This window comes from Chenopodium quinoa, unplaced genomic scaffold (genome assembly GCF_001683475.1).
Source record: "Chenopodium quinoa cultivar QQ74 unplaced genomic scaffold, ASM168347v1, whole genome shotgun sequence".
Classification (NCBI taxonomy): domain Eukaryota; kingdom Viridiplantae; phylum Streptophyta; class Magnoliopsida; order Caryophyllales; family Amaranthaceae; genus Chenopodium; species Chenopodium quinoa.
In genome coordinates, this window is record NW_018743175.1 from 1,727,164 (window position 1) to 1,743,375 (window position 16,212).

Here is a 16,212-nt window from a genome sequence, read left to right on the forward strand (position 1 = left end):
GAAGTACAAAATTCCAAGTTAGTAAGTTCATATTACTCCTGTTTCTGCTGTTTTTTTTTTTTTTTTTACCTCTATTCTTCTTCCTATATTTGCTTTTTTGGAGGTGCCAGGGATAGTAATATGACAAGGTCTTGACAAATATGGGGATCTAATTAATTCAGTATCTAATTCGTGTAAATAACTTTGTTATGCCCCAACTGTGTGACAGCTGAAACAAGTGCATGTTTTTCGTGTCTAAAATTCTTTCATGCTTGTGCTCTATAGATCATGATGCAAACTGCTGTACATTTCTATAATCCCTGGTTCTGCAGTAACATTCTGTATTAAAAAGTTGCAATTAATTTCAGTTGTTTGAGTCCCTTGCATTTACTGATTTAAGCACAACATTAGGAAATACATGTCCTGTTTATGGTTTGATGTGATGTACCTAGAGTCAATTTGTTCAGATCAAAAGTTGAATATATTTTCTATACATGCATGTGGGTTTGTGAAATGAATGAATCACAGCAGGAGATCCAAGCAGTAAAAACTTCAATGGCAACTACTCGACCCACATAAGCGGTGTAAGCTCACTAATTTATTTATGGACCATTGCAGAAACCTCAATCTTTCTTCCATTAATAGGTAAAGACACATATCTTTCACTTCACTTCTATTAGAACCATCAGTTTATTATATGCATTTTGCAAAGCAACGGACAAGAGATACCTTCACCTCCATAGGAGCTTGAACTGGAGATTGTTCTGTTGCTCAAGCTTTGAATTTCCTTACCTACCCATTATGGTTTTCAACTTGAATATCTGAAATCTTGTGGTGCAGCCATACTTATTTACCAATATTTAATACCGTCCTTATGGCCAACTGATCCAACCAAGTATCGTTCGTGACCAACCTTCATGATTTGCAACTCGGCCACAACTCAAGAATGGGGATGACCTTGGGTAGTCTAAAAATTTCTCAATGGTTCTATAAAGACCATCATTAATTTCTTATAGAGCTTCCCTTGACAAAATAAAAGTTAATAAAACAACCCCCCCTAAAAATATGAAACCTCCTGGCAAACATTAAGAGATGTAAACATGTAAGTTTTGGCACTTTAACCCAGTGATCATCATTGTTCACATAAAGCCAGAGTTGTCTTATGTCTTTCAAAATGCAAACGTAGCAAATAAAAACAAAGTATATGTAGAAGGTTGTGTAAAAGTAGAGTATATCAGTATATGTAGTTGTACCTTACACTACAATTAAGATCATTTGTTGGCCCATGTGCTTACACGGTTCAAGCACATGGCAAATTAACTTTGGGTAGATATTCACCTTGTTCATGTAAAACACTTGACTAGATTCATAGCCAATTCGAAAAAAACAATGTAGTAAAAAGGGTTAGCTAATACTGAGTATGGAATACGTTGTATACATAATTACTACTGTATATATCTTGTTGATTACTCCGTAAAAGAAGACAGTATTCAGTTTTCTCATGTATTAAGAGACTTAGCTAACAACTGATTAGGAAATTTCTGGCCTAAAGGAGTTAAATGATATGTATAGTTTCAATAGTTATACACAGAATATTGCAATCCATTGGTAAAGGAATTGAGTCATACTTATGAACCAAGGACCGTGGTCTATAATAATCACATGAATTCACTGATCCTGCAAAATCCCCACCAGCAATTTACAGAAATCAGTGATTAACAATGGCCACAGCTGTATATGGATGCATACTTCATCCTCAACTCTCATGATTGAGAGTCAGCAATCCACGCGCAATCTTGAAATTATAATTGTTTAACTTCTCGTCTTGACTCTTCAAGTAGGGAACAATGTGTTTTTTCATGTCTTCGTGTGAGATTCCAAGATGATTCCCAGCCACACTAACAAACTTAACTCTACCAGCAACATCAAGGGCTTTTAAACCAATCCAATCTTCAATGTAAAGCTTTGTCTGCAACACACACACACCCACGAAAGTAGAAGTATGTCAAACTACTGATGTATAAAAATTACATACAGCAATATGATATATAAAATCAGACTGAAGAACAGCTGGTGGAAACTCCAGTACAGGAGTTAAGACAATTTCCATCACAAAATTTATTGAAAGAGACCACAGGGTACAATAAAGAGTTGAACAGCATGTAACATAGCTAATCTGGTAATGAACCACCATAAATTTTCCATCACAAAATTTATTGATATCCAGTACATTCATGAATAGGAAAAGGGCATGCAGGTTTCTTCCAAAGATTACACTTATTATTGGCAGCCGTCACTGGTCATTATTGTAGTTGGCTCAGTGATCCTTCTAACAACTGCTGTACTTTGGCTGCACAAGGAGTTAAACCTTCTAGATAATTATTATGGTGCTGATTCAAATTCTCCTTAAATGTTATCATGTCTATGCCAGGCAAGCACAAGGTTTACATACATGCCAATATATACAACATATATCTTCCACCACTGTAAGGAGCCTAGTCAGTAAGAATTTCATTGACCAATAATTTCTATAAAATTTTTTTTATTAAGTGCATGTAATATCGCTAGATTTTCTTGGCAAGACACCTTCACAGATATGTAATTACATAAATTTCATGTTACATGACAGAAAAAAAAAAATAGTCAAAACGTACAAGACCTCAGGAGTCCAATAAGCCTGTTTTGAAGGGATGAAGCATTAGAATACAGAAATAAAGATGGTAATTAGCAAAGATTACACTATCAATGAAGCCAATTGATAGTCAGGTTTCCAATATATACAAGGCAACTCTTGATGCTTGTATGCTTATTTGAGCTAGATGACTAATTGTGTCAGAGAAACATACCTCTTGAGGTGCTAGCAAAGGGCTAAAAGCGCCATCTGGATAGTATCCAAACCAAGAGGTTTCTTTAGGTACCAAAACCGTGTCATGCTCAAACTGAAATGGCAAAAAATGTAAGTAAATTGCTGCACGTTAATTACTGCAATCAACAAAAAATACAGCAAAAATATCAAGAAATTTCAAAGTATTTTAACTTACCATAATCAGCACCAAATTTTCTAGGCTGCTGAAACGTTCCTTGTAAGTTGAATTTCTCTCCTCGGGAATTTCATTGTTAAGTTTTGGGAGAAACCTACACTTTTCTAAGTAGCCATCCATGTTCTGGAAAAACAGAGACAGCAATGATTAGATGATGCATAAATTGGCAGCGAAGGGAACATTATGGAGAGAGAGAGAGAGAGGCATGATTCACAAGGTTCCACTAAAAAACTTCTGTAAACAAGTGCCACTGATTAAACATGACCCTTTCTTAACCTTATATAGGCCAAGTTTGGGGCATTGGGCAGCCTTAATTGGGGTGTGGCCGTGTTCCCATCCCAATTACAAATTTATCTGCATACATACACCCTTTTGTAGGCCTGATGCATTGGGTCAAATCGACCAAAAGAAGTAAGATACAACTGAAGAGATAGATATTGGAACTACACTTACATTTGGGATTTTAAGATAACCACTGGGAGCCAAATGAGCCTGAAAATCCACAAAATTTTCCAGTCAAGAATATTCAAGCTCAGTTTATGAAGACTGTAATTAGAAGCATAAATGAAAATACATAACTTTGAACAGAAATAACATGTTAATGCAATTTAATAACAGTTTTGACCTGAACATAATCCGAGTAAATCTCAGATTTGATAAGCACGTCTGCAAGCTCGCAGAAAAAACCAGCCTGCAAACAAATGCATCTTACTTTAGTAAGGGATTTATACAAATTACATAACTCATACAGTAATAAACAAGCAAGCAACTCCATAGATGCAATCCAATTCAAGGATAAAAGGAGGAAGAGACAAATAAACTTACACCACAAAGAGGAACAGAAGCAATGCCAGCATGAGGCCCCCCCAATGAGACAAAGTTCCTAACCTGTTTCAAGCATCAGCTTGGAATATTTAGTACTAATTTCAGGGGCAGAACCATACGTGAGGAAGTACATGACAATCATAGGCACCATGGTTGCATGAAATCATAGCTTAGAGAGCATAATTGAAATTTTGAACAGGTTGAAGATGAACAGAAACTTCTGATGCAAGATGTGCTAGGTAAGTAATAAACCAAAATAAAAAACCTTAGAGTTCGTTTGGCATTGCTGTGGTTTTCGGTTTTTTGTTTTACAAAATCATATGATATATGTCATATAATGAATAAAAAAGTAGTCAAACTTAATAAAATCATGATAATTTTGAAAGCTGATAGCAGAAAAGTGGAAACATTTGAAAGCTCTTAATTTATTATTTTCTAATCCTAACTCTTACCGGTGGCCCTCCTTCACAAAATTCCACAACACCTCGCCCAATCAAGTTGCCCTACAACAAAAAGTACAAGTGTCTCAGAAAGAAATATCTGAAAGCTGATGTTCAACACTGTTATACATTAGAAAAATATCATAGATCAAATTTGCATAGTCTTCCTTTTTAGGTCAAACTAGAACAGAGATACAGTATCTTAGATTCATCTTGGGAGCAATAAAAACATAATGCATGATTCCATAATTCAGCAACTTTAGCAAATCAGTACAAGAGTGGCAGCAGAATACATGAAATTACCTGGGACAGTCCAACTATGTTGTAACCATGACTCAATTCTTTCATTTTCTTCACCTATTGATCAATAACAAGTTAGTCAGAAAGTCAATTTTAAAACCTTTTAAACCTACATATGATACTGCCAAGTGCCAACAGCTTTCCCACCTTGTCACAAACAATTTGTGTCTGCAAGGCAAAAACAGATCTAATTTAGAATATGGTTGAGTCAAAGAAAAATATAATTTAAATGCTTTTAAGCTTCAGTTTCACTGTACCTGATCCTCAAGAGGATTAAACCAGGAAAACCAGGATCCATTACCAATTTCGCTGAGCAAAAGACAATAACAGGGATGGATCAGTACACACACCCACTACTTGAAAAAAATGAGGACTGCAGTGCGTGTGTCATTATTGTCAAATAGACTGACAACAAGAGGGATCAACAGAGAAAATGGCCATGAAGACAGCCATATGTATTGGCTAGACCTTTACTATACGTTACAAGTACAATTGAGCTCGACACCAAAATATGACAATGACACCAATTTCAGGAAAAAATTGAGGACTTGAAGAGAATTTAAGCATAGATAAAAAGGAAGACACAGTCACAGTATTCCTTTGACCCTCTCAGAGCCATACTCCCATTGTAAGAGCTATGTCCACACTCCACACATAGAGCTTATCAAATCAGTCCGTTTACTGCAGTAATATCTTAAAAGCATTCTCATGCTTTTCACTATCTAGTATCTACAACCAGAGTCGGGAAATACAGCTAGCTCCTGATTTTATTCCTCTTTCCCTAACCTTATTATCCAGGGATCAAATTCAGTATTTCCAATCAAATATGATAGGTGCACAGCACATATCAACTAATTAACAAAAAGTAACATTATTCCTGTATGAAATCAAAAAATGGTTGAGTTTCCAAAGAACAATCTCATTTGTTGCATAACTTCCAAAATCCTAAATGAGAAAAATTCAATGCAATTTGGTACCAGATAGAGTAGCAGACTAGCAGGCATAATTTGACATGACAGGAGAAGAAAAAAAAAATAACCATAAGTAAGATGGCAAGTAGTCAAACAGGCCAAAGTTCAGAATACAAAATAAGCCGAGAAAGAGAGAGAGCATACACACAATATCCTTCTGATTCTGACCACTCACTCAAGAGCTTAGTAAACTGCTTCATTCCACGGTTTTTGCATTGATCTCCAATTCCTACAAGATACATCATCTAAACTGAGCAAGCAACCAGAACATAAAATTCATACCACAATACCACAAATGAATCTAAAAAATAAAAAATAAAACAGATACTGTAAGAGTGTAAACTATAATGATTAGGCAAGACATGACTTGGATGACATCACCAATGGTAAAATGAAGGTACTGAAGAGTCAGCTATTCTGAGACATTAATATATTATATAAAGTAGTATATAAATGTATAAATGTATGTCTTGTTACTTAACATTTTGATGTAATTATAGAAAGTATGAGAGCTGATGATATCCATATATCCTCTAAAATTTTCCCTTCCAGACACTTTCATGCTTCGGTTGCTGACAAATTTATGTTTTGCAACCAAAGAGGGCAAAAGAATGAAACATTTTTACACACGCCAGCATTTACTACAAGAATTACATTACTCTAAACTCTCAAGAATAGAGAGATGAACACATATTAAAAGCAATTAAAGGGCCATGTAAGATCTTAAGCTTCAGTTACTATGTAAGGTCACCATGTACTTTCAAAATTAACACCAAATTTCTGAAGAAACTGAAATGGGTGCCCCAAGTATGAAATGCTCCACAATATTAATCTATTGGATGAAAAATATTACATTTCACCTAAAACTTATAATCTCTGCTCCACAACCACCACCCCCTCCCCTCGGGGTCCCATGACTACTTTCCATAGGTTGAATACAGATAAATTCAATACTCAACCAAACATTTAGGGACATTCTGCATAGTAACCTTCATGCATTATACATTGACCAAATAGGACAGAATGTATCTTACAGGAGTTACAGACCTCTTTTCCTGTTTTCTTTCTTCTACAAGTTCTTCTTTACCAAGAAGCAACTCATACACAGATATACTTTCAATCACACACCTATCAAAGCAATAAAACCCAAATGAAGCACTGACACCAATCTCATCCCCTACATTGGCTACGTACTGACAACAATATCAATATTCCAATTAAAAACCATCACAATGGAATGCCACTTCTTTTTTAATACTCCATAGGCATTCATCCCATATTGATTTTCAACTCCGTAATTCGGTTAGTCCCATACACCATTAGTTGATTAGTCTGGTCACGGACTTCAGTTCTCAAATTGCATAATAGTTCACCAAGCCGGTTGCTCCGCCGCTGCAGGGCGGAATTAACAATCCTCCCAAATCTTACCAATCACCCTGTATTATCATTCACCCAGCCACATGTAACATAAAATTTGCCCTCTCTTTCTCCCTAATCACAATTCACTCATACCCTTAATTATACACAGTATGTTGCAACCAAAAACCTAAATTCTGACATCAAACCCTGAACAAATCTTGCATATTCTTTCTAATCAACAGTACAACCAAAACCTAAAATATGACATTAAAAACTCAATTCCTCACCTCAGCTTGCATAATCAAAAGAATAAACTAAGTTCAAGCAAAAGGGTATTCAAACAATTGATAATAAAAGTCAATATTAACAATTATAACCAAAAAATGTACTGAAAATTGCATATACATATGAAAAATGAAAATCAAAATATTGTATAAACTTAGAGAGAGAGCCGTACCATGGAGTACAATAAAGGGAAGAGATTGAGACAAAGGAACAAGGATAATGACCAAGATTATGCAGAAAATGGCTGCTGTAGATTTCATGATTTCTTGCTCGAAGATTAAAGGAAATCTTTAAGAAGATGAAATCCTTTTTTGAAAATTGTTATAGTTTTTCTTTCATATTAGAGGTTGTCCAAACAGTTGGGAATTGGATAAAATGATGAAATGAAGAAGAAACCCACAAGTTACCAGCTTTAAACAAACAGTGTATGATGTTTCCAGATGACCAGATGCTGTAATTGACTGATAGAGAAGGGAAAAGAACGAAGTTTTCAAAATGGATTAACACATGAAATGAATGAATTAGAGAGGGCCCCATTATGTATTCTACACTCTTATCCCTTTTTAATCCGTATACACAAAGGTTAAACCAATATTACTCCGTATTTGTGTGTCATTAAGGTGATGTTCTATTCTACTCCTTCTATTAAGTTTTTTTTTTTTTTAGGTATCAAACTTAAGGTTTTAAAAGTCAACCCATAGGTATTTAACTTAAGGTTCTTAAAAGTCAATCTAATCCAAGTACACGAGTAAGGCTTCTTGGACGGGGAAAGAAAGAATAAGAGAATTTTCACTCCGAATTACCTCTGATAAGCCTTAGTTTCACAACTTTAAAATTGTGACTCTTGTCATTTTGTGAGATAACAATACTTATCAGTTATCACTACTAATCTACTAGACCAAGGACAAGGTATTCCTAACGCCTACCATTAGGTATTTGGCCGTGACCATTTTGTAGATAATTATGGGACATAAATATGAGGATTAACACCTTAATTATAACTTCTTTTTTTTAATTTCAATTTTATATTATCAAGTTACATTGTACTTATGTCCAATTCATAGCACAGAATAGAGTGAAAGGCTTGCCATTGTCCTATTTAATGGAGACAAAACTCCATTGTCATATTGAACTATATTAGGTTTCGTGTCATGCACGGTATTAATTTCACTATTGTTTATAATTCAACACAAAAATTTTAAAAAACAAAAATAAAATATTTTGTATAATGCATGTGAACAAAAATACAACCATAGTATTTTTTTATGTATATAATGAAATGAAACATAAAATATAATGACGACGGAGTAATTAGACAGATAGGTTAAAAATTTTAATGATAAATTGATATCGTTTTTCTTTTTATTAATTAAATAATTAAGTATCTTCAAATTGTATATTAAACACCATGGGATTGTAACATAAATAATTACTACAGTGTATTTGATACACTTTAGGATAGTGGAAAACAGACCTAATTTGTCGTGCTTTTGATATACATAAATAACTAAAAGTTAAAAATAAATCAAATAACTAAATAAGATTGATATTGTAAAAAAAATAAATTATGCTATTAGGAAGCTATTTCCTAATAAGAAATTAAAACATTTTGAAATTTCTAAATAGAGAATATATGAATAACAAAAGAAGGCTTAGAGAATACTAGTAATAGTAATAATCAATTATTTCTAAAACGCATTTTTTTTTGTTACAAAATTACTGCATATATAATATATTGAAGATTTGAAGGAATAAAATCCTGCATAAGGATTAGGAAATAATATATAATCCATATATATACAAAGTAATAGACGTTAGAATAGTATTTTATGGAAAATATTGAATCACAAATACTACGTATATATTTTGTTTAAGTGAATGATTTGGTGAATATTTTTAGTATATTTTACAATAAGTAGTTGTATCACCGTGGAAAAAAAACTTACAGGAAATAACAGTACCAAATTGTGACACGTGTTATTTCTAAAGTCAATTTCTTCCTAGTGTCTATTTTAATATTACGTTATAGATTGAATATAATAATAATAATAATAATAATAATAATAATAATAATAATAATAATAATAATAATAATAATGGAAAACATGTGAATCACAAATATATATATATATATATATATATATATATATATATATATATTGGGAAAGTGAATCACAATTAAATGATTTGATGAATATGTGTAAAGTATATTTACAATAAAAAGTAATAAAAAAATAAATAAAAAAAAGGAGAAAACGATTTTGGAGGGAAAATACAACACCAGGAAGTGACACGTGTCACTCCCGGTGTCTGTTTTAGTATTATGTTATGTTATTATTATTGATTTGGTAATCAATCAAATAATTGGAGTAGGTGTCTCTTATTTTTCCACTAAAGTATCTTATCTTTTTCACAATCTTCTACTGGACTTGTAATCTTAAAGGCCCTGGGCTGGGGCTGGGGAGCTAATTGATATAACTCATACTTCATATAAAGAGCAAATTAATCGTGTGGGGCTTACGGCATTACCATATACACCCACGTTAGGCTGTTTTGTTATGTATATCTAGGCCATAGTTAGTATTGTTGTGATCAATTTTTACCATTAATTTTTGACTCTAGTTTCAGAGAGGTTGCCTCAATCAGTTTTAACAAAACTTAAGAATGTTCTTAAACTCTTATTTTCAATTTATTGGCTAACCTATCAAAAGAAATATTTCGGCACATACAACAGTAATATAAATAGAGAATCAAAAGAGTAAATAATTTCTATGGACTTGGAAAATAGTTGGTTATGCTTTAATCCATTTGAAGTACTAAAGCAGAACGCTTTCAACTCTGAATCTTCTCCAAGATAATCACAAGATCTTATGTTCGTATGCCCAACTATGCCATGACCGCATTCAGTTGTCAGCCAACGTCTCATGAGTCATGACTTGCTTTGTATTAATTTGTATACTACGTATACCTCACTTTGCAGCGAAATTGAAGGTTATATAATCCAAGTTATTGATCTTTACGAGTTTATATGTTATTTACATGACAAGTTATATTGTTATATGACAATTCAATTCGTACGTATTGTCATGGTGTCCAACAATAAATTTAAGACTGAAAGGAATACAGGAGTATGAGAGTATCTAGTAGTTGAGTATTGCATTTGGGAATAAAACTACAGTAGGTGATTAGCAAAAGTAACAGAAAGATTAAGCACAATGAGGTTTCCAACACTGATGGTTAATCTAAAATCTAAGTTAAGCTACTAATCATTCTGATTTAGCTTATTTGCATAATTTGTTCCTTGAATTATGACTTCTTATGATCAACAACTTTACGCTTCCCTTTGCGTTACGGCAGAAAACATGTTTATTTTCTTACCCTTCTTGCTATCACAGTTAACACTCAACTATTGCAAAATTCAGAAGGCATTCTCCTTGATATATCCATGAAATTGATAATTGTTTGCAAGTTAGCGCTACAAAATTCATTTCACTTGTCTAGTCCAATATATACACAAGAAGCGACCATCCAATTACTCGAATGAGTGACAGGAAAATTTCAAAAATGAAAGAAAACTGTATCCAATCCCAAATGCACCCTTTAATCTTTCTATTAATTAAGTATTGTATTAACTAGACTGTCTAGATACTAGAGAGAATCTTAATCATCTAACATAGATATACACTTGACATTTTCTGCAAATTATACTTCTACTTTCACTATCACCAAAAATCATACTATCCTAGAACAGGACATCCCTCAACTCGAACACCTGGGGCAGTAGGACACTTAGCAAGCGGGCAGTAATCGTCTTGTTCTAAACCCCACCATTGAACACCAAATATATCCTTGGTTTGCAGACAGAAGTAAAGCAGTATTCCCATGAAAGCAATGCCTGCTTCTAAACCAGCAGACAATATATAGTTGTACCTCGCCCACCATCCTTTGTATGATTTGTAAACATAGTAGTTGAAGAAGAATCCTACAACTCCCCATGTCAAGTAATTGATAGACCGAGCAGGTGGCATCATCATCGTTGCTGATACGATGACAGGTATGTTTATGAGCTTAAAGAATTTTAAGTGAGGGTACTTGCGCGATAGAAACCATCCCGGAACAGGCAAAAGAAATCCAATGAGGAATAACCAGTTCAACTGTGGGTAGTTGCCGCGGCTTGTGAACATTTTGGCAGGACCGATGACTCCCCATATGATCGATGCATTGTAGAAAACCTCTTCGTCTGGACATGTCCAAGGACTCCCGTCAGGAAGCAATGATACATTACAAATGTTGTCGACTGTTGAAAGGAGCCACCATGTTGTCCCAAAGTAGACCAAAGATGCTACAATAGTTCCAACTAGCTGATACATTTTTATGTAAAAAATTGTCAAAATTAGGCCTAAAATTAAATGTCAAACCAGGAAAACAGGATATGATCTGAACCTCAAAAAATCAAAACTACATACTTTGTAAATCCGTAATTGAATTCGATTGAATGCATACCTGGACAATGAACATAGATCTAGGAGGGATCTTCATGTAGTGTCCTAATTTAAAGTCTTGAAGGAGCCAAAGTGCTTGTGTCATACTAATATAACCATATGTCTTGAATGCAACATTAGCAAGGGGGCGCCCCGGATATATGTATCCGATGATCAGCTCTGTTATCACATTAAGACCAGGTGTCTAAACAAACAAGAAGCAAAATAACAACAATTAGACGAGCTTTTATAAACTCACACTTCACTGAAAATTCACTAAAAAAAAATTTGTAAAATGCAGGGAGCAGTCAGATTTATACTATGTTTGTTGTAGCAGTTATGATGCCAATTGGTAAGGTGAAAAAGGCAGCAATTCCACAAGCCATTATCAACCCCCACCATGGGAGTTGGAGCTGTTTAGAGAAGCCTTCGCAAGCAAGCAAAGATAGGGCGAATGTAACGGCTAATAGTATGTGAAACCACCACTGAGGTACTTGTGTGTAGTTTCTTTTCATTATTCTGGAATGTACATCAGAAAATTCACCACTTTTCCCTGAAGTTGTTTGGCTCCACAAGTGCCAAATTGACCTGCACTCGTGTTTTTCAACAACATAAAATTGGTTTAAATGTTATCACCCGTTGTTATAGGCAAAAATCAGTTTTAATCAGTAAAATTCACTAAGCAAAAAATCTGAAGTCATCAGAAAATGACTCACTTTCCATGGAAAAGAGCGACATGTGAGATCGTAGCTGAAAGTGTAGCAAAGCTCAGTCCATAGGTAAGGGCGAAAAAGATGCTGAGGTAGAGCTTGCCATAACTATTGTAAGACTTAATATCCAAGCTGAATGTATTTTTATCCATGACTCGAGAAACATTGTACATATGGCCAGTATGATCAAAAGTACTAGAGGAAATAAATGGAAACCTCTTAGCCTCATATACATTTGAATAATAAGCAGCAGGAACAATCAGATACGCTACTAAGAAAAACCCGGCCATAGTATTTATGATGGCATGGCTTGGGGTCGATAAGGGACTTCCTAAGAAACTTATCACAGCATTCCAATCAAAAGAAAAAGCTCCTATCCCAAGTCCATGAAGTCCTGAGCCCATCTGCTGCATAAATATATTACGCTTCCATAACCAACAGAGGATCGAAAGACATCCAATCGAAGGGAAGAGGTAGCCAGGGACAACATAGTAGGCAAAGCTTGTAGCTATAACCATGAGAAAGAATTGTAGTCTAGTCAGTCCTCCCTTAGTCCTTATATCGTGTTCGTGTAAGGTCCTTTTAATTAAATAAGATCATTACATACACAATTAGCTAGCAATCCTCATCATATTATAGAATTAAGGTGTTTATGTTATGTTATAGAATTAGCATATAAACCTGAAAAGAGAGACTTGGACCAGATTTGATGGCCACCACATATACGGGGAGTTGACTAGGTATTTTCTGAATAGACCAGCCCATCCATACCCAAGCAACTACATAATACCAACCATTATAAAGCAACAATGTTAGATAAAGTCAATAACATTATTCATATACATCAAACTCCATAGAAAAAGTCAAAAATTACGTTCAATAATCAACATTAACGCGATTTTATGACCATTAGACTGACTTGTTGATTGGCTACCTAAGGAGGAGCGTACATTAGTACATATTCTAAGATCACATTACTCTTAATATGAACATAATCCTAAACATGTAAATAATTTACGCGAAAAGCCACAAATCAATCACAAACTAGCTTATAATATGGGATATGGATATATATACCTGAGTAGTAAGAGCGAGCAAAATGGCAGCAACAGGACTCATGTCTCTATGATAAAAAGCCTTGACAATGGCAATAATATGAGTAGCGTAAACACCTCCAGCACCACAACTAGCAAAAATGGTTATCAAAACATGCTCCTTCAAATTAAAAGGTCCTGGATTCAAAGAAAAGGACCATTTTGTCAAGGGTATAAAGATAGGTGTTGTAGGTAATGTGGCAGCCATTAGCCTTCCTATTGGTGTAACAGCAATTTGGGCTGCTACTGATGATACAGACAACGGGTTTTGTCTAAACCCGAAAAATTTGTTCACAAAGGCCAGCAGGATGCAGGAGACAAGGCCTAATACCCATGTTCGAAATGTTAGTGCAGGAAGTGTTGGATCGTCTGTTATGGGAACTGTTAGCCTCACTTCTTCTATTGGATTGTCGTTGATATCTTCTTTCTCTGAAAATAAAATATATAGTCAGCTTCAGCTAATAGGATTATGTACTTACATGTACTAAAATATGCATGATTCTGACTTGTCTAAAAGCTAAAGCGATGCATTTATTAAGAAACAGGGGCGTATGTACATATTTTGACCACAAAACCAAATGTAACCTATAAAAAACTTTGGGTGAATGATAATATAAAACCATGAAAAATCGTACAAGCATTTTATAATTGAAGAAGTTTATAAATATTAAGAACGAGATGTGAATACCGGTATCTATGTGAAAAGACGACGAGTGATTGCTTTCCTGAGCATTGGAGTAGGAGGTACTACCAACCTCATAAACCATATTTTCTCCTCTCCAAATTGCTCGTAACATAAATTAAATATAAGCTATATGATATGAAAGTAAAGCATAAACTATATAGAATACAATAATTTGTATGATTATAATCACATTTTTAAGGATCATAATAAACATCTAAAAATATATACTGTATGTAAGATTGTCTTGGCTAAAATTGCTCAACGTAAAATGTATATATATTCACAAATAATTCCTTTGAGCCTCTTAATTTGTAATTCACATAAATTCTATTAGAGATCATTTTGTAAGACAAATGAATACAAAAACATGTATAAAAAAATAATGGACAACATAATTTTCGAACCTCCTCTGTAGTATTTTTACTTGCTAGGAGTATCAAGTAACTTATTTATATAATTTGTCACATGTATCTACTCTAACAACATTCGATTGATAAAAACCATATAAGTCGATTAACTAGTTTTGTTGGTTAAAATATTCGGATACTTACTATCTAATTTATTGGGTTGATATATACCTAGAGTGCCAAATGATTTGATGATTATTATTGTACGTAAATCATAACTTTTTTTAAACACTAAAATTACATCGAGAAGAAAATATCAAACACATATAATCCTTAATAATATCATATGAAAAACATAAAGATATAACAAAACTAAAAATTAATGGCACGTATATTCTCTAATAATCATAACTTTTTAAACACTAAAAATTACATCAAGAAGAAAATATCAAACACTTATAATCCTTAATAATATCATATGAAAAACATAAAGATATAACATTAATGGCACGTGTAATCTCTAATAATATCATAGAAAAACATGAAGAACTAAATATTAATGGTAGAAAAATAATACCAGAAACATGATCAGAGAAGGGTTTATCATGAGAATGAGAGTGTTCTTCCCCCATATTTTCTCTATTAACTCCTGATTAATCCGTAATAAAACTATATACTACTAATTAGCTGATTTAAATATACTTAGTATTAAAAACTTTGTAACAACCTATCTATATTTACCAATTACAGCACAAGATAGAAAAATGTATATAACCCACATCAATTTATTGATGCATGTTATCTCTCACATTTGATATATTACTATTTGACAAAATGTATATAACCCATATTAGAGAATTGATACATGTTATTTATGCCATAATTTCAAAATTATCCATAACCTAATTGAGCTAGAATGCATATATATACAAAAATTTATCCGTTTTTCAAAATTTATTACTCACATAGTCCCATCTCGTATCCTAAAGTAGGAAAATGCTAAAAAAAGATTTGGAATAGATAAGCTTGATTACACCGATTGCGTGTTTTTATCATCATACATCCTTAAATTAAAACCATTTTAGGATATATTCACTATTCAGGCAGTATACATTGGTTTTAAACATTGCCCTATTAGTACTTATCAATTTTTAGTATTGATGCATCAATCAACGATTATTGAATTCTTTGAAATTATACTTTGGATCGATCATTATAATTTTTTTTATAGACTCGTAATGTTGTGCTATAGTGCCAAAATTGCCAACCACTATAGAATCATCTTTTCTCCACGTTAATAATTCAATTCCTTTGTAAACAACATGTATGGAGATTAAGATTAACTCAAAATAAGCCGAAATTAAAATTAATGATCATTTGATGATCAATGTAAATCATAACTTCATTAAACAATAATGTTGAAAATACAGGCCTAAAAAAATACACCAAAAATAAAAGTGTCACTTATTAAACTCATACAATTCCTAATAAATTAAAGTACTATGTAAGTCAGTAAGTACGTAATAATATCATCATATATAGAATAACATAGAAACAGTAAAAGAATTATTATAAATATATAGTTGAAAAACAATACCTGAAACAAGATCGGAGAAGGGTTTAACATGGAATTGAGAGTGTGAGGCAATTACATCATCTTCTTCCCCCATATATACCACTCTTTATTATAAGAAA

The 16,212-nt window shown here is 33.3% G+C and overlaps 2 protein-coding genes across 2 annotated transcripts; both read right to left on the reverse strand.

The window, feature by feature from the left end:
- Positions 1-1,371: 1,371 nt before the first annotated feature.
- LOC110732380 (palmitoyl-protein thioesterase 1-like) lies at positions 1,372-7,710 on the reverse strand. The gene is made up of 12 exons (XM_021912315.1): positions 7,373-7,710; positions 5,701-5,785; positions 4,843-4,894; positions 4,733-4,753; positions 4,589-4,642; positions 4,298-4,348; positions 3,846-3,908; positions 3,646-3,711; positions 3,474-3,512; positions 3,021-3,143; positions 2,826-2,918; positions 1,372-1,948 (listed from the first exon to the last, which is right to left on the reverse strand). The coding sequence occupies exons 1-12, from the start codon at positions 7,458-7,460 to the stop codon at positions 1,736-1,738; spliced, it is 948 nt and encodes a 315-aa protein (XP_021768007.1). The 5' UTR covers positions 7,461-7,710; the 3' UTR covers positions 1,372-1,735.
- Positions 7,711-10,678: 2,968 nt separating this feature from the next.
- LOC110732382 (oligopeptide transporter 5-like) lies at positions 10,679-15,336 on the reverse strand. Its single transcript, XM_021912316.1, has 7 exons — positions 15,095-15,336; positions 13,469-13,914; positions 13,073-13,170; positions 12,398-12,970; positions 12,002-12,269; positions 11,704-11,886; positions 10,679-11,561 (listed from the first exon to the last, which is right to left on the reverse strand). Exons 1-7 carry the CDS (start codon positions 15,147-15,149, stop codon positions 10,938-10,940), a joined length of 2,247 nt encoding a protein of 748 aa, XP_021768008.1. The 5' UTR covers positions 15,150-15,336; the 3' UTR covers positions 10,679-10,937.
- Positions 15,337-16,212: the final 876 nt, after the last annotated feature.